We start from the raw sequence: 18,852 nt of genomic DNA, 5'->3' as shown, positions 1-18,852 counted from the left end.
AACCAAAAACAGATTGGTATATTAGGTGGACATGGACAACTCTACCCAAATCTATCTATATGTGAAATGAGGAAATTCCAATTTGAGATAAATAATCGCAACTTTACAGTATTTTGGGATTAGTGCATTTTTATCCGATATGTAATCTGACCACTTCACTTTGGAATGTTTACTTATCTTTCCTCAATATCTGAATGCGAGGCTGAGGTAAATATAAAAAGCACTGAATTATTTATTCGAGAAATCAGTCTAAGTAGTTACGTGGACGATAAAAATGTGGCAATCTATATTTTTCGTGTTTGTTACATCTCTTACTGGCATACTAGCTGCAAAACTCTATCCTCTGAACTTGAATGTGGAAAATCCAACAGAGATATATTTTTCACACGACGAAATATTGCCGCCGTTTCGACTACCTGGCAGTACGGTCCCGGAATCCTATGATATCAGCATTAGAACGTGGATTCATGAAGCGAACTTCACATTTACCGGCCACGTAAGAATTGGCATAAGGGCCGTTCAGTCAACAGATTTCATAACTTTACATCAGCGAGGTCTGTCCATACAAAACATCACAATTTTATCGCATGATAATGTTGCAATGGACATTGACGATCCAACATATCACACTGAATATGAATTACTAACAATTCCCATCGTTCGTACCAATTTAACTGAGGGATCGAGATATTTCATTGACATTGATTACATAGGCACCATAGGACGTTTTAGTGGGTTTTTTCAGGCATTTTACTATCTCGACGGAGTCCAACATTGGTATGCTACGACACAATTCGAACATACGGATGCACGTCGAGCGTTTCCATGGTAAGAGAAATAATATGAATTTTGAAAGGAATCTATGTGATTGATGTTGCAGCTACGATGAACCAGCTCTGAAGGCTAATTTCACCATCACAATTACCCATGATTCTTCCTATTCAGCAATCTCTAATATGCCTGCTATTTCTGAGGATCCATTAGTAAAGTAGGTGTACCCAGCCACAAGCCATACTTCCAATTTTAAGTATTTTTTCTCTGCTAGCCCTGATGGATCCATAACGACAATATTTCAGCGAAGTCCTAAAATGTCTACCTATTTGGTTGCATTTCATATATCCGATTTTTCATATCGTGCCAATCCTCCCGACAGGAATATACCTCATAGAGCGTTTGCTAGACCGAATGCAATCAATCAAACGGCATTGGTTTTAGAATTTGGTGAGCGGGTACTAGATAAATTGAGTGACTTTATTGGTATTGAGTATGCACTACCCAAAATGGATCATGTTGGAATTACCGGGTGAAATTAAGAATATTTTTTCAATATTTTCAATTATTTTGACATGAAAATTTTTAGGATGTTCCCATCGGCAATGGAAAATTATGGCATGACAACATACATGTAAATATGGAGCAGTAAGTCTTTCCTCTAAACAAAAACTAAAAGTAAACTAAATGTCCAGAGAACAATTCTTCTTCTACAACGAAAACGTTGACAGTTTTGAGTTAAAGAAAGATATTATGAATGTAGTCTCTCACGAAGCTGCCCATCAATGGTTCGGAAATTTGGTCACACCGAGGTACGCATGGCGAAGAGTCAATATTAATTTTGGCGCTGTCCCTGCTTGTTGAATTCAACACAAGTGCACAAAGTTAAAATTGAACAATCATTATAAAAAAGCAACGCACTTCAAGAACAAACACAAGAACAGATTGTTTAACGGTGAAAAAGCCTCTTATTTTGATGCCCTCAGTGGTGTTATACCAGCATGTTCTCGTGCCTGTTAATGGAGTGCGTTGATAAAAGATTTAATAAGAAAATAACAGAAGCCACTTCGATATAGTTGGTGGTCATGGCTGTGGTTGAAGGAGGGCTTTGCTACATTTTTCGAATATTTAGGACTGGATTTGGTAAGAAACTTTAAAAAAATTGTAATCGATGGTAGAACAGAGGTGTAGCACTAAGAACTTATGCTTTTGTCATACACTTTATTAGTCATGTGACCTATAACCATTCCTCTTTTTGGTTTCAAAAAGTAGGTTTTCCATCGGGCAGTCCGTTTTGAATATAGTGTACAACTTAAATATCACACTGGTATTTGGTTACTAAGCTAACAGAGAAATTTTAGAGATATTTATGTGTGAGACGGCTATTAGAAATTGGAAAACAAGACCATACTAGGCTTAAGCCAGTGTGCATCCGCTAGTTTTTTTTTGCATTGAATGAGGCGGTGACTTAGGTTTAAATGAATTTAATTCTTTAGGCTTATCCTGACTGGCAAATGATGGACATGTTCAATTGGGAAATTAAATATCCAGCTATGGCCTACGATGAAAATGTAGCTGCTTATCCAATGACTCGCGACGTCGCACATCCATCTGAAATATTTTTCCTTTATAACTATGTTGCCTATTACAAAGGTGAGTATCTAAATTAAAATCAATCAAGTTTTTTTTACCAATAAATTTTTGTATAGCTGGATCAGTTCTAAGGATGTTTTACTACATGTTTGGTGAGGAGACATTTATGGAAGCAGTGAGAGACTATTTGCAAACACAGTCCGTACTTTGTCTTCATTACGAACTCTCTTGATTCAAGTAAATTTCGACTCCTTTTAATTGCAGTGCTCATTCAGATGCCGATGAAGAAGATTTATTTGAATCGTTACAAAAGTTCGTTCAGCTAAAAGAAGGAATAATCCCTACCGATACAGATGTCGCAACTATTATGAGTTCATGGAGTAGACAACCTGGATTTCCACTAATAACAGTTGAACGAAATTACGTAGGTGCCACGAGCCAAGTAACACTTCGACAAAAACGGTATATCACATACGGTGAATCTAACTCAAATTTAACATGGTGGGTGCCATACAACTTTGCTACTGCTAAAAACCCAGGATTTGAAAATGTAAAAGTTGAGGGATGGATGCCACAGAACACTTCATCTTTCGAAATCATTATTGATTCGTTGGATGCTGATGACTATTTGGTGATGAATAAACGAGCGTCTGGATATTACAGAGTTATTTACGACGAAAGAAATTACAGACTCATTTCGGATGCGATTATAAAAAATCATTCGCTATTTCCGTCGACCAACATAGCCCAACTGTTAATTGATGCAAAGAATTTTATCGATCATGATTTACTTCCATATCCACCACTTTTGGACCTTTTGCGAGTTATGGAGTTCGATGTAAGTCACGTCAGTTGGAGTGCAGCTTTCGGTGCTTTCTCAGCGCTTAACCAGAACTTTCGAGGTCATCGCAGCTTTTCCATTTGGGAAGAATTCATGTTAAATCTTATGAAAAACTTGTACGAAGAAGTTGGAATCGAAGATATTTCCGATGAATCTCTTCCGCGAAAGCGTATTCGACAAGATCTGATCCGGTATGCATGTCAACTGGGTAACGTACATTGTTTAAGTGACACCAATCGGCAACTTCGTCAGCTTGTCGACAACGGTCAGGAATTTCATCGAAATATAGACGAAGTGAAAACATGTGCGTCTCTTCGAAGTGCTAACAGAAACGACTTCCATTTTATGTGGAACCGTGCCATGTCCTCTTCATATCCAAGAGAATTTTATGTGAGGTCCCACGTATTGTTGGGACTTACGTGTTCATCTTCCAGACAATTGCTAAGTGAATTACTTAGGACAACGCTGAATTCAACGAACACGGATAATTTCGTTTACAGTGGCTACGAAAGAAGTCAAATTTTATATGGAATTACTACTAACACTCAAATTGGGCTGGACATTGCACTGGAATTCTTCATTGAAAATGCTGTAGAAGCATTCCACGCTTACGATGGCTTTTCCCATTATACTTTTTCATATTTGGTCAGAGATGCAAATCAAATTGAGCGAGTTAGTGGATATCAATTTATGATTTTGATTAATTATTAACGCCATTGTCACTTTCAGTATCACGTTCTGCTAAATATTTTATTAAACGAGGACTTGATCACACAAGAAGACATTAATACTGTAGAGCTTGCGATTGAAAGATCGCTTCATTGGCTAGCTACGCATGGCGAAGCTGTTCACCAGTGGCTTATGGAAAATTACGCTGGGATTTAATTTCTGTTGGACGATGTAAATGCAAAATAAATAAAAAAAATTGAAAATGGAGCAACCCTTACCCTTTATTTGGATAAATAGAGTGCTGAAACCAGAAATTTTTTTCATATAAATTCATCATGTTGAAATCCTGAATTAAAAAAAAAAATCTTGGAAGTTTTGGCAAATTAATTCTTCAATAACTGAAATTATTGAAAAATAGAATTTTAGCCTTTATCAACTATGCCAGTATTTGTCGCATCCTAGCTTACTGGCAACTAAAACTGATTTATTCGATTCATAATTTGATGAAACCAGGCAGGAGCGGTTGATTTTTGAAACGTCAAATTCGGGACACGAAAATGAACACTCACATAAATTGAATTAATTGTATTCGCAAAAAATAAGGCCACTAGATAATTCAGGTCCCTAGTCAAATCAAGCGCTCCTGCCCGGTTTACTTTACTCTGCCGTGAATGAAATCATATCATCATGCCTTTCACTTACCAACCTTACCAATGAGCATTTAACGTGTTCGCAACATTTTCTACAATATTCCGATGACTTTCATATAAATCCATAACACTATTGACATCGACCCATGTCAAATTCTTAGCATCGTCGCCAGCCTTGAAATGCAAATGTTCGACGTACACACCAGTTTCATCATGAAAACTGAAAGCCATCGATTCCACCCATGCGTTGTCTGTATTTCGTAGATCATCTATGTAACCGGAATAAATCTCTTTGGCAGTCATATTGAAGAATTGTAAAATATTGGAAATATCTTCGTTCGGTGCTTCATGCATTGCTTCTTCGGAAAACTCTCTTTTCGCTGCTTCGAAAGGAGTTTCGTTTCTATCAACCATACCGCCAGGCATTGCCCAAATACTGTTGTCTCTTCGTTGTATAGCAATCATTTGAAGGATTTTGCTGTGAATTTTTTTAATGTAAAGTTTCCTGATTTCGAGTACAGAAAATAATCTACCTTCCCGAAACTGGGTCTTTTTTCACTACACCATCTGTATCACGGCACCATCTTGTGACCAAAGAATCGGCTGCATGATTTGGTCCCCACCGACCCAATAAACCTCTACCAGTAATTCCAGTTCGTCCGAATGTATTCAACGGATAACTGTTCTCAATTTTATATTCACCGGTGTATGAAATTCGATTTACTAATCCATCGCGTCGATTCCAATTCGGATGAAATGAAGTATCATCTATCAAACGAGTTGTTTGGGTATTAAAAGGCACCGGCACTTAGCTAAAATTGTAGCCTACATTTGCGTGTTTCGTATTTCATTCTTGTTATTATTTTTTCATCAGAATCCTTTTTGAAAAATGTACGACCGCAATTCCGACCACGAATCTATTAGCTTTAAATAAAAATTAGCTTTGGTTGTAGTCGATTGATCAGCTCTGAGAAAAGTGAGCAGTTTAATGAAATTTTCATGAAATGCTCATTGTTCTCAGAACTGGTCAAATTGCTGCAACCAAATCTATTTTCTGTTGAAAGCTAACACATTCGTGGTCGGAATTGCGGTCGTACATTTTTGAAAAAGGATTCTGGTGTAAAGATATCATCAAAAGTAAACTAAAATCCAGTATTTAAAAATCGCCCTAATGTATGCTTTTCGGTAAAGTACCGGTGCCTCTTAAGACGAATCGACACAGCGCTAAATTATAGCCTAAATTCTGGGATTCGATGATAACTTCGTATCTTTGAGGTGATTTAGCCTTCTACGAGAACTCAGAATTTGTGTCAATTTTAGTGAACTATTGAGTTTATCGTAGTAGGTTTACACGACCTCAAACATTTATTACTTTACTCAAAGCCAACACATTTTAACACAAAACAATGGTCCTAATTTTCCCAAAAAGGACGCAGATACAAACTTATCATCGAAAATGTATAATTTTTTCGCACAAATATAGGCAGTACAATTTAGCGCTGTGTCGATTCATCTTAAATCAGTATCATTTTGATGATATCTTTTCATCAGAATCCTTTTTGAAAAATGTACGACCGCAATAACGACCACAAATGTGCTAACTTTAAATTAGTTTTAGTTGTAGTCGTTGACCATTATACTGACCATAAACTTCTCAATTTTCTCAGTGCTGTTAAAACTGCTGCAACCAAATCTATTTTCTGTTGAAATCTGACACACTCGTGGTCGTTATTGCGGTCGCACATTTTTGAAAAAGGATTCTGACGTAAAGGTATCATCGAAAATAAACTAAAATACTGTATTTAAAAAACGCCCAATATATGCTTTTCAGCAAAGCATCTATGCCTCCCTAGATTTCGGCGTTTATTTTTACTCTTAGTTATTCTTTATTGGAAGGTTTATTCTTTATGGATAAAGAGATTGGAATATTAATTCATTAATCATCTGTTATCGACAGCAAACAAATAAATAAGAAATGTCTAAGGCTGATGTCTTAAACAGTAAAATGTTTAACAAATGAAGTACAAGATGATAATTTGAACAGCAGAATAAAGGATTTAATGTTTATGTTAGATTGCCGTCAATAAATAGGTAAAACAGGTTGGGGTTGTCCAGGTTCAATCGTCAGTATTAACAGCCTACCTTCAATTACTGGGTCTGCCCATGGTTTTCCCATTATCGATGGAGCTTCATAAAACGGTGGCCTATAATCTGGATATGATGTTGACCACGATACTAAATTGTCGGGCACTGGAAAACGTTGTAATTTACTTCGAGGATAAATTACGTTTCGGCAATTTTTATGAATTATTTCACTTGCATCGATATGAAAAATTTGGAGATACAAACAACTTATTGTCAATAAATAGCAGCATAAAAATGGTTTGTCTATCATTTTTTGCTTTTGTTTCTTTCGGTTTTTAATTGTTATTTTTGATGAGTATCTGAAGCGTTACAGCACAATGCAGTAGCTAAATACCAACTGGTTGTATCAGTCTCAATATTATGAGTAACTAGCAAATTATTGTTTTACATTGTGTGTGGTTCTAAAAATAGAAACCAGAATTTTATCATTTTCGAATGCAGTTTACAGTTCAATAGCAGTTACAGTCGTAGAAATTAATTATGTGTAAAATTAACATAAATCGTATTTTCCATAACGCTTCGATTCATCCGAATAGATTCCACATTACAGTTTTGGCGCACTTTTTTGGTTTGAAGAAAGTTTAAACAAAACTCGAATTTTCAAAATATGTCATCCTACAAAGAATGGAACGGTCATGGCGACATAACACGTAGACTTTCTGTAGCAGCACTGCTTAAAAAGCTCCAATCCTTATAGATTGGGTGTAGGACGATAAAGAACCCACAAAATATTGTTTATTGACTGTATGTGAATACAAGATAAGGTTGTGGAAAGTTCATTAGATTCTATACTTATAACGAACATTGTTCGAACTCTGCCGTAATTTGAATAAGAAACAAGTGCTTCTTATGCAAATTATTTCTTAGCATTTTTCGATTAGTTGTTTTTTATAAAAAATTTCAAAAAGTTGTCTTCCTTAATGCTGATCAATTTAATATTAGAAAAGTCGGAATAGCTTAAATGTTGACAAGAAAAGTGATACCAGGTAAAGTTTTGCAGCCATTCTTTCATGGTAACAGATTTCAGAACTTTATACTAAGTCATTGTTTTTGGTTGTATTCAAATAATGTTGACCGGCTTTTCAATTCTCCTTAGACGAGTGTTTATATTAAGCTTTTCAATTTAATGCAGACGATTGTTTATTATATGATCGAGTGTAATGAATTTTGATTAGGTACATAATTGTGTTTTAGTTTAATGTAAAATGCTGTTATTAACGAATTGTTTGTTTCAGCCCTGATGATGTTTTGGAAGTGAAAACGGAATATATTGGCGAATAAATAACTTTTTTCGTAATCACTTGAGCTATAATAGTATAAGAAAGGTGTTTTCTACGATTTCGTATAGAAGTTTCTCCTAGTTGTTTCTCATGCAAATTATTTGTAAGAAAAGTTTCTTATGCAAATTACGGCAGAACTGCACACAAGTCAAATGTATCGATCAGTTTATAAAATATTGCTAAAGTAGGTAACATATGTACATAATATGGTAGGAACTGAATCAGATTTATAACTTTACGCATGTTATTAACCATAGACCAGTCAATAATTATCATTTCCGTAATTTATATTTGCGTGGAAATTTCAGAGTAGAATGCAGCTGTATTCTGTATTCCCACTATAATTTTCCAAGTCTGACACTCCTTTTTCAGTTAAACATGTTTACCCATTGCTGCTCAATCTTTTACTTCATTGGCTAAAACGTTCATTAATGACTACATGCTTCAAAACTTCATCACCGAAGCGTCATTTCATTTCGTTTCATTTATTTAAAGATAAAACAAGCCGTCAGGACAGTCAGAGCGTTTGCTGCGTCTGAGCCCCGTACGACCTGTAAAGCTATTTTGTACGTGACCCTAGTGTGTCCGTAATCCTAATCCGTCCGTAGCCCTAACACGTCCGTAACCCAAATACATCTCTATAACCCTTATTCGTCCGTTACCATAATGCTTCCGTAACCCTATTGAGTACTTGACATTATTGACCACGTAGCCCAAGTGCGACATGTACAATTTTTAATGAAAGTATTCATATTCATCCGAAGTACCTTTTTTTAAACAAATCATTTATTCATCATTCCTTTTTTTGTATAACAAATCTTCATAAATCAAGCTACAAGCGCAATAGGGTAAGTAAAAAAATAAATAAACAAATTCTCGTCCAAACTTAACCTCAATTTCATTTCAGTTTCATTTATTTTTAAACATAGTTACTTAAACGAAGTACACCCAGGAGTACACCGCGTAGCTCCAGTATGAGTTACAATTCTAAGGAGCTACAACTTAAGGCTTAAGTAAGTGTAAATATAAATAATAAAAATATCGGAAAACCCTTCGTTCTATATAAGTTTAAAAAAACCATCGTCCAAGTTATGAATTAAATTCAATAACAAAAATTTAAAGTCGAAACAAAATAAATATAAAATATCACAGAAAATCGACTCAGAAACCAATCTGGAGGAAAATATCACAGATCAATTAACAAACACAAAAGTATATTCAGACTGTCGGAATAGCTCAATAAAAAGACAAGTTTGTCTTTTGATTGAGCTATTCCGACAATCTGAATATTAATTGATCAGCTCATAGAAAATTGAAGAAACACAAAGGTCGATATTACGTCATAAACTACGCTCTAGTTCGCTTTTAAGTTAACTTTTGCGCGAAATGTCTTAAAGGAAGTCTCAAATAAAACAACAATTTAGGATATAATTTTAAGAACCCAAATTTTAAACTTTTTTTTCACTATGTTCATATTATGTAGTGCCGGAAACGCCCCACACAGACAACCAATTACTTCTCTGTTAAAAGAAACTCTCTAAGTACAATTTTTCCCACTTTATATCACTTTTACTAAAATCCAATATGGCCGCCGGCAGGGCCTATTTTAAGGAAATTAAATTTCCAAAAATTCTCAAATTTTTCCATCACTTTTCGTCATTTCATCTAAAAACACAACAGATTGCATCGTAAATGTTGTTTTTACTGCCTTTTTAGTTGTTTTTCATGTCTTTGAGCTTAACTGATTACTTCGGAATTTGTGAAATTTTGGAAATTAAATTCCTTAAAATAGGCCCTGGCCGGCAGCCATTCTGTTAGGTGAGCGGAAATAGTACTGATACTTTACATTCGTTAATATACATTTCAAACAATAAAAAAATCATGAAATTTGGTCAAATTTTACTGAAGATACTGACAAAAAACACCACCTTAACTGTACGGTCGAGTAGCAGGATATGAGCTCACTCCAAGGGATCCAGCTCACATTCCGGTGACCCGAATTTCATTTATTTCTTTTCCTGATTGGTACGGTCAATACCTATCTAATAAAGCAAAAGCAGTTGAAATCTGCTCAAAACTGACCGACCTATATCAAAGGCTTTATCTCACGTTCATCCAATTTCCATAAACTTTTTTTTGCGGATCGGTATTGTAAATACCTTTCATTTGACGTATCACTTACAATTGTAGCGTTTAAATGATAGGAGATATCTTTGAAAAACCCTAAACCACTTAGGCGACTCTAACTCAGGAAGGACCGACTCAAATATGTCCATTTTCATCTGGGGTCTCACCATTGTCATTACCTATCAGGATTTTTTTTTTTTTAATCGGTAGAGTTTTACTTAAACAGCATAGCGTTCCTATAAGCCCCCAGTACTTCGTACGGGGCTAAAAAGTTTTCTTTTTACAATAAACCTCGTAGATCCAACATGTTTACCAATTAATGTTCCTGTCAACATCATCAAAAAATACACGATCGGCAGCTCTTTTATCAATCAAAAGAGATGCTACTTTAGCCATTATCACAAAATGTGTCACTGAATTACTTCCATTCAGTCGCTAAATTAACTTCTGTCTCACAGAAAATAACATTCATTGAGTATCGATTTACAGATGAGATAGATTTTGCTTATTGAAACAGCTAAAATTCCGTAAACCAATAGTCAATAAATCCATTGATTTCGACATAGCACTTTAACTACTTTAGGGCACGAAAGAGCTATGGCTATGATTTCAATAAATGGAAATGAGCTTAATGAAAATTTTGATAACACAACGATCATGATCATGGGTATTGATGGTGGTATTATCAAATCACACTGTGATTATCACAGCTACAGATGTCTAATTATTGCTTTTTATCAAATTCTAAGTTTACGTCAAAAATTCATTGATGAGTGAATAGAGATAGCACAAATGCTTCAAAATGTTGTAAAATCCAGTAATTAGAACCAAATTAATGTTGTTCTGATTATTGTTCAGTTACACAGTCAATGTAGCAGTGTGTACTGATACAACGTCTTTATAGATTTTATTAATAATAAACAAGCGAACAAACAAATTATATAGAATTAAATATGTTATTAAGTGGGCGTTATAGTTGGTACGGCCTGTTGTGACCCATAATATTTGCGAGAATGAATAAAAAAAAACTATTAAGCCCCCAAAGCGTGCCAGGGAGTGTCAGCAACGTAATTCAATCTTTAAAAAATTATTATCATGAAAAATCATGTACGTGTATTACCAGAAATGCATTGTTAAGAGCTGTCAACGAAAATAAAAACGAGGAGAAAAAAAATTTGGTCGTTTGAGGATAACGTTTATTATATTATTCATCGTAATGCTCGTTTCGTTTTGCGTTCATAATAAAAAAAAGAAAAGAAAAATAATCGAAAATTGTTATACAGAACTCTACAATGCCGAATCTGACTTTGAATAATTTCCTTTTTTCAGTTCAATTCTTATCGAATCATCTTGGAATTTTTTTTCTTCACTTTTTCTTCGATACAATAAAAATATTATAAATGAATACAGTTCTTTCGACCAATGCATATTATAATATACCTCAAATGTAACAAAACACCTTCATCGAGATATGAACACAATATCGCTTTTCTTATCCTGTATATTGTCACTTAGTTCCGGTTCTTATTTCATTTTATATCACACACAAAAAAAATCCTTTAACCCACCTACAAAAACGCCCACTTAGGGTGATTTTTGAAAGATCCGTAATCACGTAAAAATAAAGTAGGTAACACACTTTTACCCTCATTTTAAAAAAAATATTAGAATGTCCCGCATTTGGCAGTTATCGAGAGAAAATATAAGAGTATAATACTGTATTATACTGCTATTATGAATAAAACATGTTAATGCACATTAAATTTCAACGTGGCATGGTTTTAAGGCTGCATCTGCTATTTAATAATAGTGTGATTTGGTTCATCCATTAAATTGTTGGTATTTGCTTTGTGGAAAAACTGTGTAATATGCCTTTGTATTCATCTCAAAATTTTACGAGATCGAATTTTGTGTTTTGTGGACACGCGTTTTACCGGAAGTCATTACTTTATTGGAAAATGGGTTTCGTTCTACTTACAAAAATTTTATTTTTTTTAAAGCCGACCCGAGAGCTATATTATGCACATTAGTTAGTGTCACATTTCAATCAAAATTGTTAATGAGACTCATTTATAAAGCAGTTTGAAGGACACTTCATTTGAGATGTTGGTTCTTTGTGCTCATCAGTTAACTTTTGCAGAGATGTGTAGTGTGATATATGATAATGTAATGGTTTTTTAGAGGCAGTAATTATCACTAATTTAAAGTAAACAATAAGAAATTGCTATGCACAGTCTCCGTATTCAAAAAAAGTCTCCATTTTCATTTTGTTTTTCGCTGTGTTTACAGTCAAACATTGAACACGATTCAATTTTTTTTACTTGAAACAGAGATCTTAAAAATTCATTTTCGTTGCTTTGCTGAAAAGCATACATTAGGGCGATTTTTAAATACTGGACTTAAGTTTACTTTTGATGATATCTTTCCATCAGAATCTTTTTTCAAAAATGTACGACCGCAATTCCGACCACGAATGTGGTAGCTGGTAGCTTTCAACAGAAAATTCATTTGGTTGTAGCAGGTTGACCGGCTCTGAGAAACGTCAGCAGCTTATGCTAATTTCGTTAAGAGGCACCGGTACTTTGAGGAAAAGCATACATTAGGGCGATTTTTAAATACTGGATTTTAGTTTACTTTTGATGATATCTTTCCACCAACATCTTTTTCAAAAATGTACGACCACAATTCCGACCACGAATGTGTTAGCTTTCAACAGAAAATAGTTTTGGTTGCAGCGATTTGACCAGCTCTGAGAACAATGAGCAGTTTATGAAAATTTCATTGAACTGCTAACTTATATTAGCGTAAAATCATCACGAGAAAACACTTTTCAACTTTTCCCGTGTATCGGCACCTACTGTGTCCAGGCAGTGCTTGTCAAAGATCAGATTCATAGCGTATATTCTGAGAGCGAGTCCTTATTAGTGACGACCAAAACCCAAAAAATTATTATGTGGAAATGTTCTTCGTAACGAGGGCTTCAAGATAACGCAAAAAAAGATTGATTATTTCAGATTTGTTTGATACTTTTCAGATTAAACTTATTACTCGGCGTCCCCGGCGAACTTTGGTGATTTACACTGGACGTCCACGCAAAGGTTCCGATTTTTTTTTTGTCATTTCTTGATAGCTTACCATGTAACCATTCAAAATAAACCAAATTTGTCAGAAGGTACAGACTAAGTCGACTTCGATGAGACCTAATGTGTGCCCATGTCGAATTTCTCGAAGGACTCGCTCTCAGAATATACGCTATTAATCTGATCTTTGACAAGCACTGCCTGGACACAGTAGGTGCCGATACACGGGAAAATTTGAAAAGTGTTTTCTCGTGATGATTTTACACTAATATAAACTAAGATGTCCTAACATCACTCTTCATCATCAATCCAAAATATTTTTTTTTCTCTAAAAACCTGGTTTGCAAGCGATTTTGGCTATTTTTCACTACATCGTCCCTGAGCGACCCCTAAATCTATTCGGATCGAGTCTGTCCCATAGACACTTTTTATCAGGGGACCATATAGAATGATTTTCTGCCCTGCGCCCCAAACATTTTGGCCCCTTAGTTTTTTGGACACCCCTAATGTAAAGTAAACCAATTTAAATTTAAATTTAAAGCTAAATGATTGGGATAACAATCGAAAAATGGAATTGAACTTCCCCAACGGTCATCCGTATTTAATCCGTTCTGAAATGCTTCGATCCATTCCACCATCAACAATGAAGAAGACTCGGCTGTTTGTTTCTCTTATTCTTAAATGGGCAATGATTTCTGTAGTTTCTTCCATATAATTTTCTTTTCCAGTTAATTAGTAGATAAGGTTTTTTTTCGCTACTTAAATTCAATAAAATTATACACACAATATACGCTGAACGCATCGAGCTTGTCTGCCCCAATATAAAAGCCCCATTCAAACATTTGTCATCGTATACGATAAATATTTCATTGGATAGACTGATGAATAAAACATTTCACAAACAATATTCTATTTCATTGATATAAAAGTACATGCTGTATGGGAAAAAAACATACAAACAGTATGATGATGAACTGAAAAAAAAACCCATATATTGGAGAGTCCTACTGTAGTCGCAATGCCCACAATAAGCATATATAATATTCGGTTTTTATGGAATATTGAAGGAAGATCCTTTTTAGTATCACATTGAACTATATACAACAGTGGATGGAAAGGACAACAAAATATTTTATGTATGACATGCATGTTTGTTGGATGAAGTTGACAAATAAAAAAAATTATTCAAACGCGCATTTACATGATATCGTCCCATACACATTATAAAAACCAATAAATTTTGTGTTTGAAAAAAAAAAGTTCGAGTAAATTAAAAACGAAGTCAGTTATTTCGTTTACATAATTCAATACGGTGGGAAATGAAATAATCACTATGTCTCTCGCTCGATACAATGTTATATCGATGGCGAATTGGATTGAATGTATGTAATCAAGTCAGTGTGTACATTTAATTCACACAGTGAATTTGTTTCATTTAAATTCCGAATAACTACACATTTTATGAAATATTGTGCGCTGACGCCTCCACCAGCACCATTAAATTTGGTAAGCCAAATTAACGCTATTATTGCACATAGTATATGGTGTTGGTAACCGTATGAACAGATTTTTTTCGGGACAACAATGAATCAAATCCGAAATGTTAGAAATATGCCGAGACTGGCGCCAGAAGTTAATATTGCGGAACCGATCGTAAGGTTGCAGTTTATGAAAAATGTGAGTGTTTCTTCTACCTCCTATATTCGAGTTCATATTCAACAGATAAGAAAAAAAGCAGAGAAAATTTGCTACGGAAATTTTGTGTCAATGTTTGCTGGTAGAGATTTGTGTTCATCGCTATGCAAGTAGGGGGATAACTATTTTTTGAGACCTTAGTTAATGAAAGAAAAACTGAATAATATGTGGTCTCACAATGAAGCTCTAAACCAAGTTATAATAATTGAGGAATAAAATGTTATCTGAAGTCTCTGCAATGTATGCAAATAATAACTTTCACCTGAGGCACTGTTTCAAATGATTAAGCATTACAGATTGGAGATGAGTAAAGGTTAGTATTTTCATTATATTATTACTCACAAAGTATTTTTAAGCTTTAGCAGAGATCAGACTAACAACTAGTATTAATTATTTACCGAATCTACTACAGCCAAGGACAGTCAAAAAAGTGTATTTTTATGATTTTCGTGTTTATCGATTTCAGCTGTTTTAACAATACAAATTACAATGGCAAAACAGCTGAAATCGATGAAACATGTATAGATCTATATTCTATATAGAATAAAAATGCACTTTTTTGACTGTCCCAGGCTGTACTTTTTCTGATCTAGATCTTTATTACCAACTATTCTCTTTCCGACATAGATCGTATTTTATGTCGTTGCTTGGAAATTGTTTTGAGTAGTGGAAAGTTTGTAGCCTGAGTCGAAGCACTCGTCTGTGTTGAGGTTCTGCTTAAAGTCCTACAACATTATTGATCACTATTTGTCTCTTCGGTAAACGGTAATATGTGCAGAGTGAGTTGAAAGTTTACAGTGGAAAAATGTTTATAAAAGGAGAAAGGATCCTCTTCGCCGAAGGATTTGGAATTTCCTAAGAAATTGGCATCGTAAGTAATTATCGATAAAAATAAACCAGCGAGGCGAAATCCATCGTGCTGTTAACGCAAATTTACGGTCAGCAACAAAGGAAGCAGAAACAAAATTTTCACAAGAAGAAAATTCGTTCTTTGTGGTTAAAAAAACATTATGTTGCTATTTCGACGGCTGAATGTTACTCACTCGAAGCCTCTGAGCTAAGGAAAATTTTATAAGACCGACTATTTGTTAGGATCGTTGAGAGCTAACAAATCTAATGATAATCGTTATTTTCTAGGAGACTATTATAAGGTAGTCAAGTTTCTTTTACAGAGAAATAGTTTTACAATACATAACTGTATGGGCAGTTCTCTAAATTTCCAAATAGTAAAGAAGCATCTTTATGATAATGGTTATTTATGACATCGAATGCAAAGTACTTTATTAGGCTCTAGATGTGCGAGGCCGTAGGTTGTGTGTCATAAATACGCATCGTGAGCCTAGTAAAGTACTTTGCACCGAGATTCACACAACAATTTATGCAACAGAGGCACCTGACGTTTGCAAATTTTCACATTATGATGCTGAGTTGCATAGAAAAAATTGTGTTGTTCAACGCACTTCAAGCATGAGTGTCACTCTAAATAGAGTACGGAAACTGGACAGTGGATCAAGCAAATTTTGACACGCGTTGTCCCAAAATTTGTCATAAAAAAAAATCCCTGTCTTAGAATGAGATGATGATTACAGATGTAAATATCCGTTTAATAACGAATTACGCGAATGCTAACATAAAACTAATTGCTCTTTTAAACGACTGTAACGTGAAAAGTGAAAGTACTTTCCAAAATCAAATTAGCTCATAAGCATTTATGTATAATATGAAAAGATAAACAACAAGTTATAAGCATCCGATTTTGAGTCAATATTTAAGACTATTCACTCGACAAAGTAAGAAAATTTTACTCTGCCGTGCTATTCAGTAAATGTCGACGCATTTTTCTATTTTCATGCAGTCTGAACAGTATTTTAATACAAACAAAAAGAAAGGCAGTTTAACTAGAAAATCGAAATTGATGATTATTTTGATTTGACCCTTCTATAAATATATTCCAGTAAGATTGTAAAACCTGTTACTTCTATCCTTTTCCTAATCTACTAGTTTTAGCATCAATTTCCTGAAATGAGAATCTGTAGATAACAGATGTCTATTCTGAAGGGATTTTCTTTCTGTTTATGTAGTAATCGAAATGAATTCTTAACTTCGCTACCCGATAATCGTAATTGAATATTGCCAGGCACTCAGGCATTTAGCTTGCCTCATACATTTGGCTTGCCTCAAACGTTTGGCTTACGATTATTTGGATGACGAGTGAAACGATCACGTGAAAGTCAACCACTCGCTAAATTAGAGAGTGTTTGATATGAAGAATGGGTGGAATTTTCCTTCGATGTTGTATTGCTGGTCGGGTGATTAGAATTGGACAAGGACTTGAGACCACAACATCTGTTTCAAGTGTCCAATTTGAGAGTGGTTAGCAAAATTTTTTTCATGTGTCGGGGCCGAAAATGAGGGAGTTTCGAGATTTTTCTCAGGTTTTCGACCCCTTACATGAAAATTTTTTTGAGTATCTGTTTTGGACGATTGATTTTAGGCACTTTCGCATGTAGCCCTCACTTCGTTCGGGCTACAACTCGCGAAATTGCCTAAAAACAATCGTCCAAAACAGATACACAAATAACTATTATTGCCTATCCACCCGGAATATTGTTGTTACACGTACATTTCCCACCCGCGGAAAGCGATCGTTACATGTGGGAACTTTTTCATTACATCACAAGTGAAGGAATATTCATATGAAAATTCATTACATACCAGGAAATTTTCATTACATACCAGCAGAATTTCATTACTTATCAGCAAAAATGTATCACATAAAATGTTCTTTAGCACTGAAATCGAAACAATACTCGCGATGTTATTTTAGTTTTAATATCACAAACTTTGTCACTTGAATTAAGTGCACACCAATCTAAGCAAATTCATTAAAAACTTTCGAAAAAAAAAATACAAAAATAAGTGACGGCCATTTTGTCTATAGCCATAATTTCAATTTTTTCAACTTCGACGAACACCTATGGCCAAACAATTTTAATTTTTGCATTTTTCACTTATTTTCAAAAACAATCAACACTTTTTCATGCCTTGGGCAAAAATTACGGAATTTTTCTCGTAATTTGGGCCCTCGGCATGAAAAGTTGTATACGCATCTGTTGTGGACGGTTTATTTTAGGCACTTTCGCTTGTCGCCCTCACTTCGTTCGGGCTACAACTCGCGAAATTGCCTAAAATATACCGTCCACAACAGATACGTAAATAACTATTGTCTTTATTATCATGTATTCACTTCAAAGCAAAATTTATTGTAACACCACCAAAATCGACAAATATTACGCAAAATATGAATCTAGCACTTCACAAAAACAAAACAGTCGAAGTAGTTTGTCAACATGTCATCAAAACAGTAGTGTTGCCAGTGATGCTTTCGGGATTAATGTTAAGAAGAAGTGTGAGCCGATTTCATGAGCAGACTAGATTCGTTTATAAACGTTTCAATGCAACAACAGATTTTTTTGTTGGTTTTTTGCTATCGGTATTTTTTATGTTTATTATTAGTCTGGCAGTGAATGAAATAGCGTGACATAAATATTGTGAAATTATACATTAATTTAGAATAATCTTTTGGTATTCAAGAATCTGCTAGTGTCTTCTTGAACACTTTTGGTTTTGAACTGTCAGGTCCTTGGGTGGAAAAATGTACTCGTAACAACAATATTCCGGATGAATAGGCAATAAAACAGCATACATTGGATGCTGCTTGGTAGTTCATTACACTCGGAATCAATTTTATGAACTCGCGAACTCACTCGTGTGGTTTTAAGCAACTCGCTTTGGAAACGGTAGAGTTTGCATATCCGAGCCGAAGGCGAGGTATGCAACTACACAAGTCAAAATAACTGTTTCCAAAGCTTGTTGCTTAAAACCACACTTGTGAGTTCGGCTCGTATCACAAAATTGATCCCTCATGTAATGAACTACCTCCGCAGCATCCAATGTAATCTACTATTATCGTGAAGTAGTAGATTTAATGACGATATTTT

The 18,852-nt window shown here is 34.7% G+C and overlaps 2 protein-coding genes and 1 long non-coding RNA gene across 3 annotated transcripts; 2 read left to right on the top strand and 1 right to left on the bottom strand.

Moving 5' to 3' along the window:
• The first annotated feature begins 274 nt into the window (after positions 1-274).
• On the top strand, positions 275-4,090 carry LOC119067272 (aminopeptidase N-like). The gene is made up of 10 exons (XM_037170151.1): positions 275-828; positions 881-988; positions 1,046-1,289; positions 1,361-1,419; positions 1,467-1,583; positions 1,848-1,914; positions 2,268-2,424; positions 2,481-2,562; positions 2,629-3,877; positions 3,935-4,090. The coding sequence occupies exons 1-10, from the start codon at positions 275-277 to the stop codon at positions 4,088-4,090; spliced, it is 2,793 nt and encodes a 930-aa protein (XP_037026046.1).
• A 472-nt stretch (positions 4,091-4,562) lies between these two features.
• Positions 4,563-6,933, bottom strand: LOC119067141 (putative nudix hydrolase 6). Its single transcript, XM_037169939.1, has 3 exons — positions 6,667-6,933; positions 5,058-5,292; positions 4,563-5,002 (listed from the first exon to the last, which is right to left on the bottom strand). The coding sequence occupies exons 1-3, from the start codon at positions 6,917-6,919 to the stop codon at positions 4,582-4,584; spliced, it is 909 nt and encodes a 302-aa protein (XP_037025834.1). The 5' UTR covers positions 6,920-6,933; the 3' UTR covers positions 4,563-4,581.
• Positions 5,333-12,638, top strand: LOC119067149. The gene is made up of 4 exons (XR_005085874.1): positions 5,333-5,366; positions 6,008-6,010; positions 6,048-6,150; positions 12,598-12,638. It is a non-coding gene; the product is annotated as an uncharacterized LOC119067149 (long non-coding RNA).
• Positions 12,639-18,852: the final 6,214 nt, after the last annotated feature.

This window comes from Bradysia coprophila (assembly GCF_014529535.1).
Source record: "Bradysia coprophila strain Holo2 chromosome X unlocalized genomic scaffold, BU_Bcop_v1 contig_12, whole genome shotgun sequence".
Taxonomy (NCBI): Eukaryota; Metazoa; Arthropoda; class Insecta; order Diptera; family Sciaridae; genus Bradysia; species Bradysia coprophila.
Note: the sequence above shows the minus strand (reverse complement) of the source record. Positions and strands in the feature narration are given on the sequence as shown.

Excerpts from the sequence above, each read along its gene's own strand:
- LOC119067272 (XM_037170151.1), top strand. The coding sequence starts at position 275 with ATGTGGCAATCTATATTTTTCGTGTTTGTTACATCTCTTACTGGCATA. Across the intron at positions 1,420-1,466 it reads ATACATGTAAATATGGAGCA|AGAACAATTCTTCTTCTACA; the intron begins GTAAGTCTTTCC and ends CTAAATGTCCAG. Across the intron at positions 1,915-2,267 it reads AATATTTAGGACTGGATTTG|GCTTATCCTGACTGGCAAAT; the intron begins GTAAGAAACTTT and ends TTAATTCTTTAG.
- LOC119067141 (XM_037169939.1), bottom strand. The coding sequence starts at position 6,919 with ATGATAGACAAACCATTTTTATGCTGCTATTTATTGACAATAAGTTGT. Across the intron at positions 5,293-6,666 it reads GGCAGACCCAGTAATTGAAG|ATGATACTTCATTTCATCCG; the intron begins GTAGGCTGTTAA and ends CTCGTTTGATAG. Across the intron at positions 5,003-5,057 it reads AAAGACCCAGTTTCGGGAAG|CAAAATCCTTCAAATGATTG; the intron begins GTAGATTATTTT and ends AAAAATTCACAG.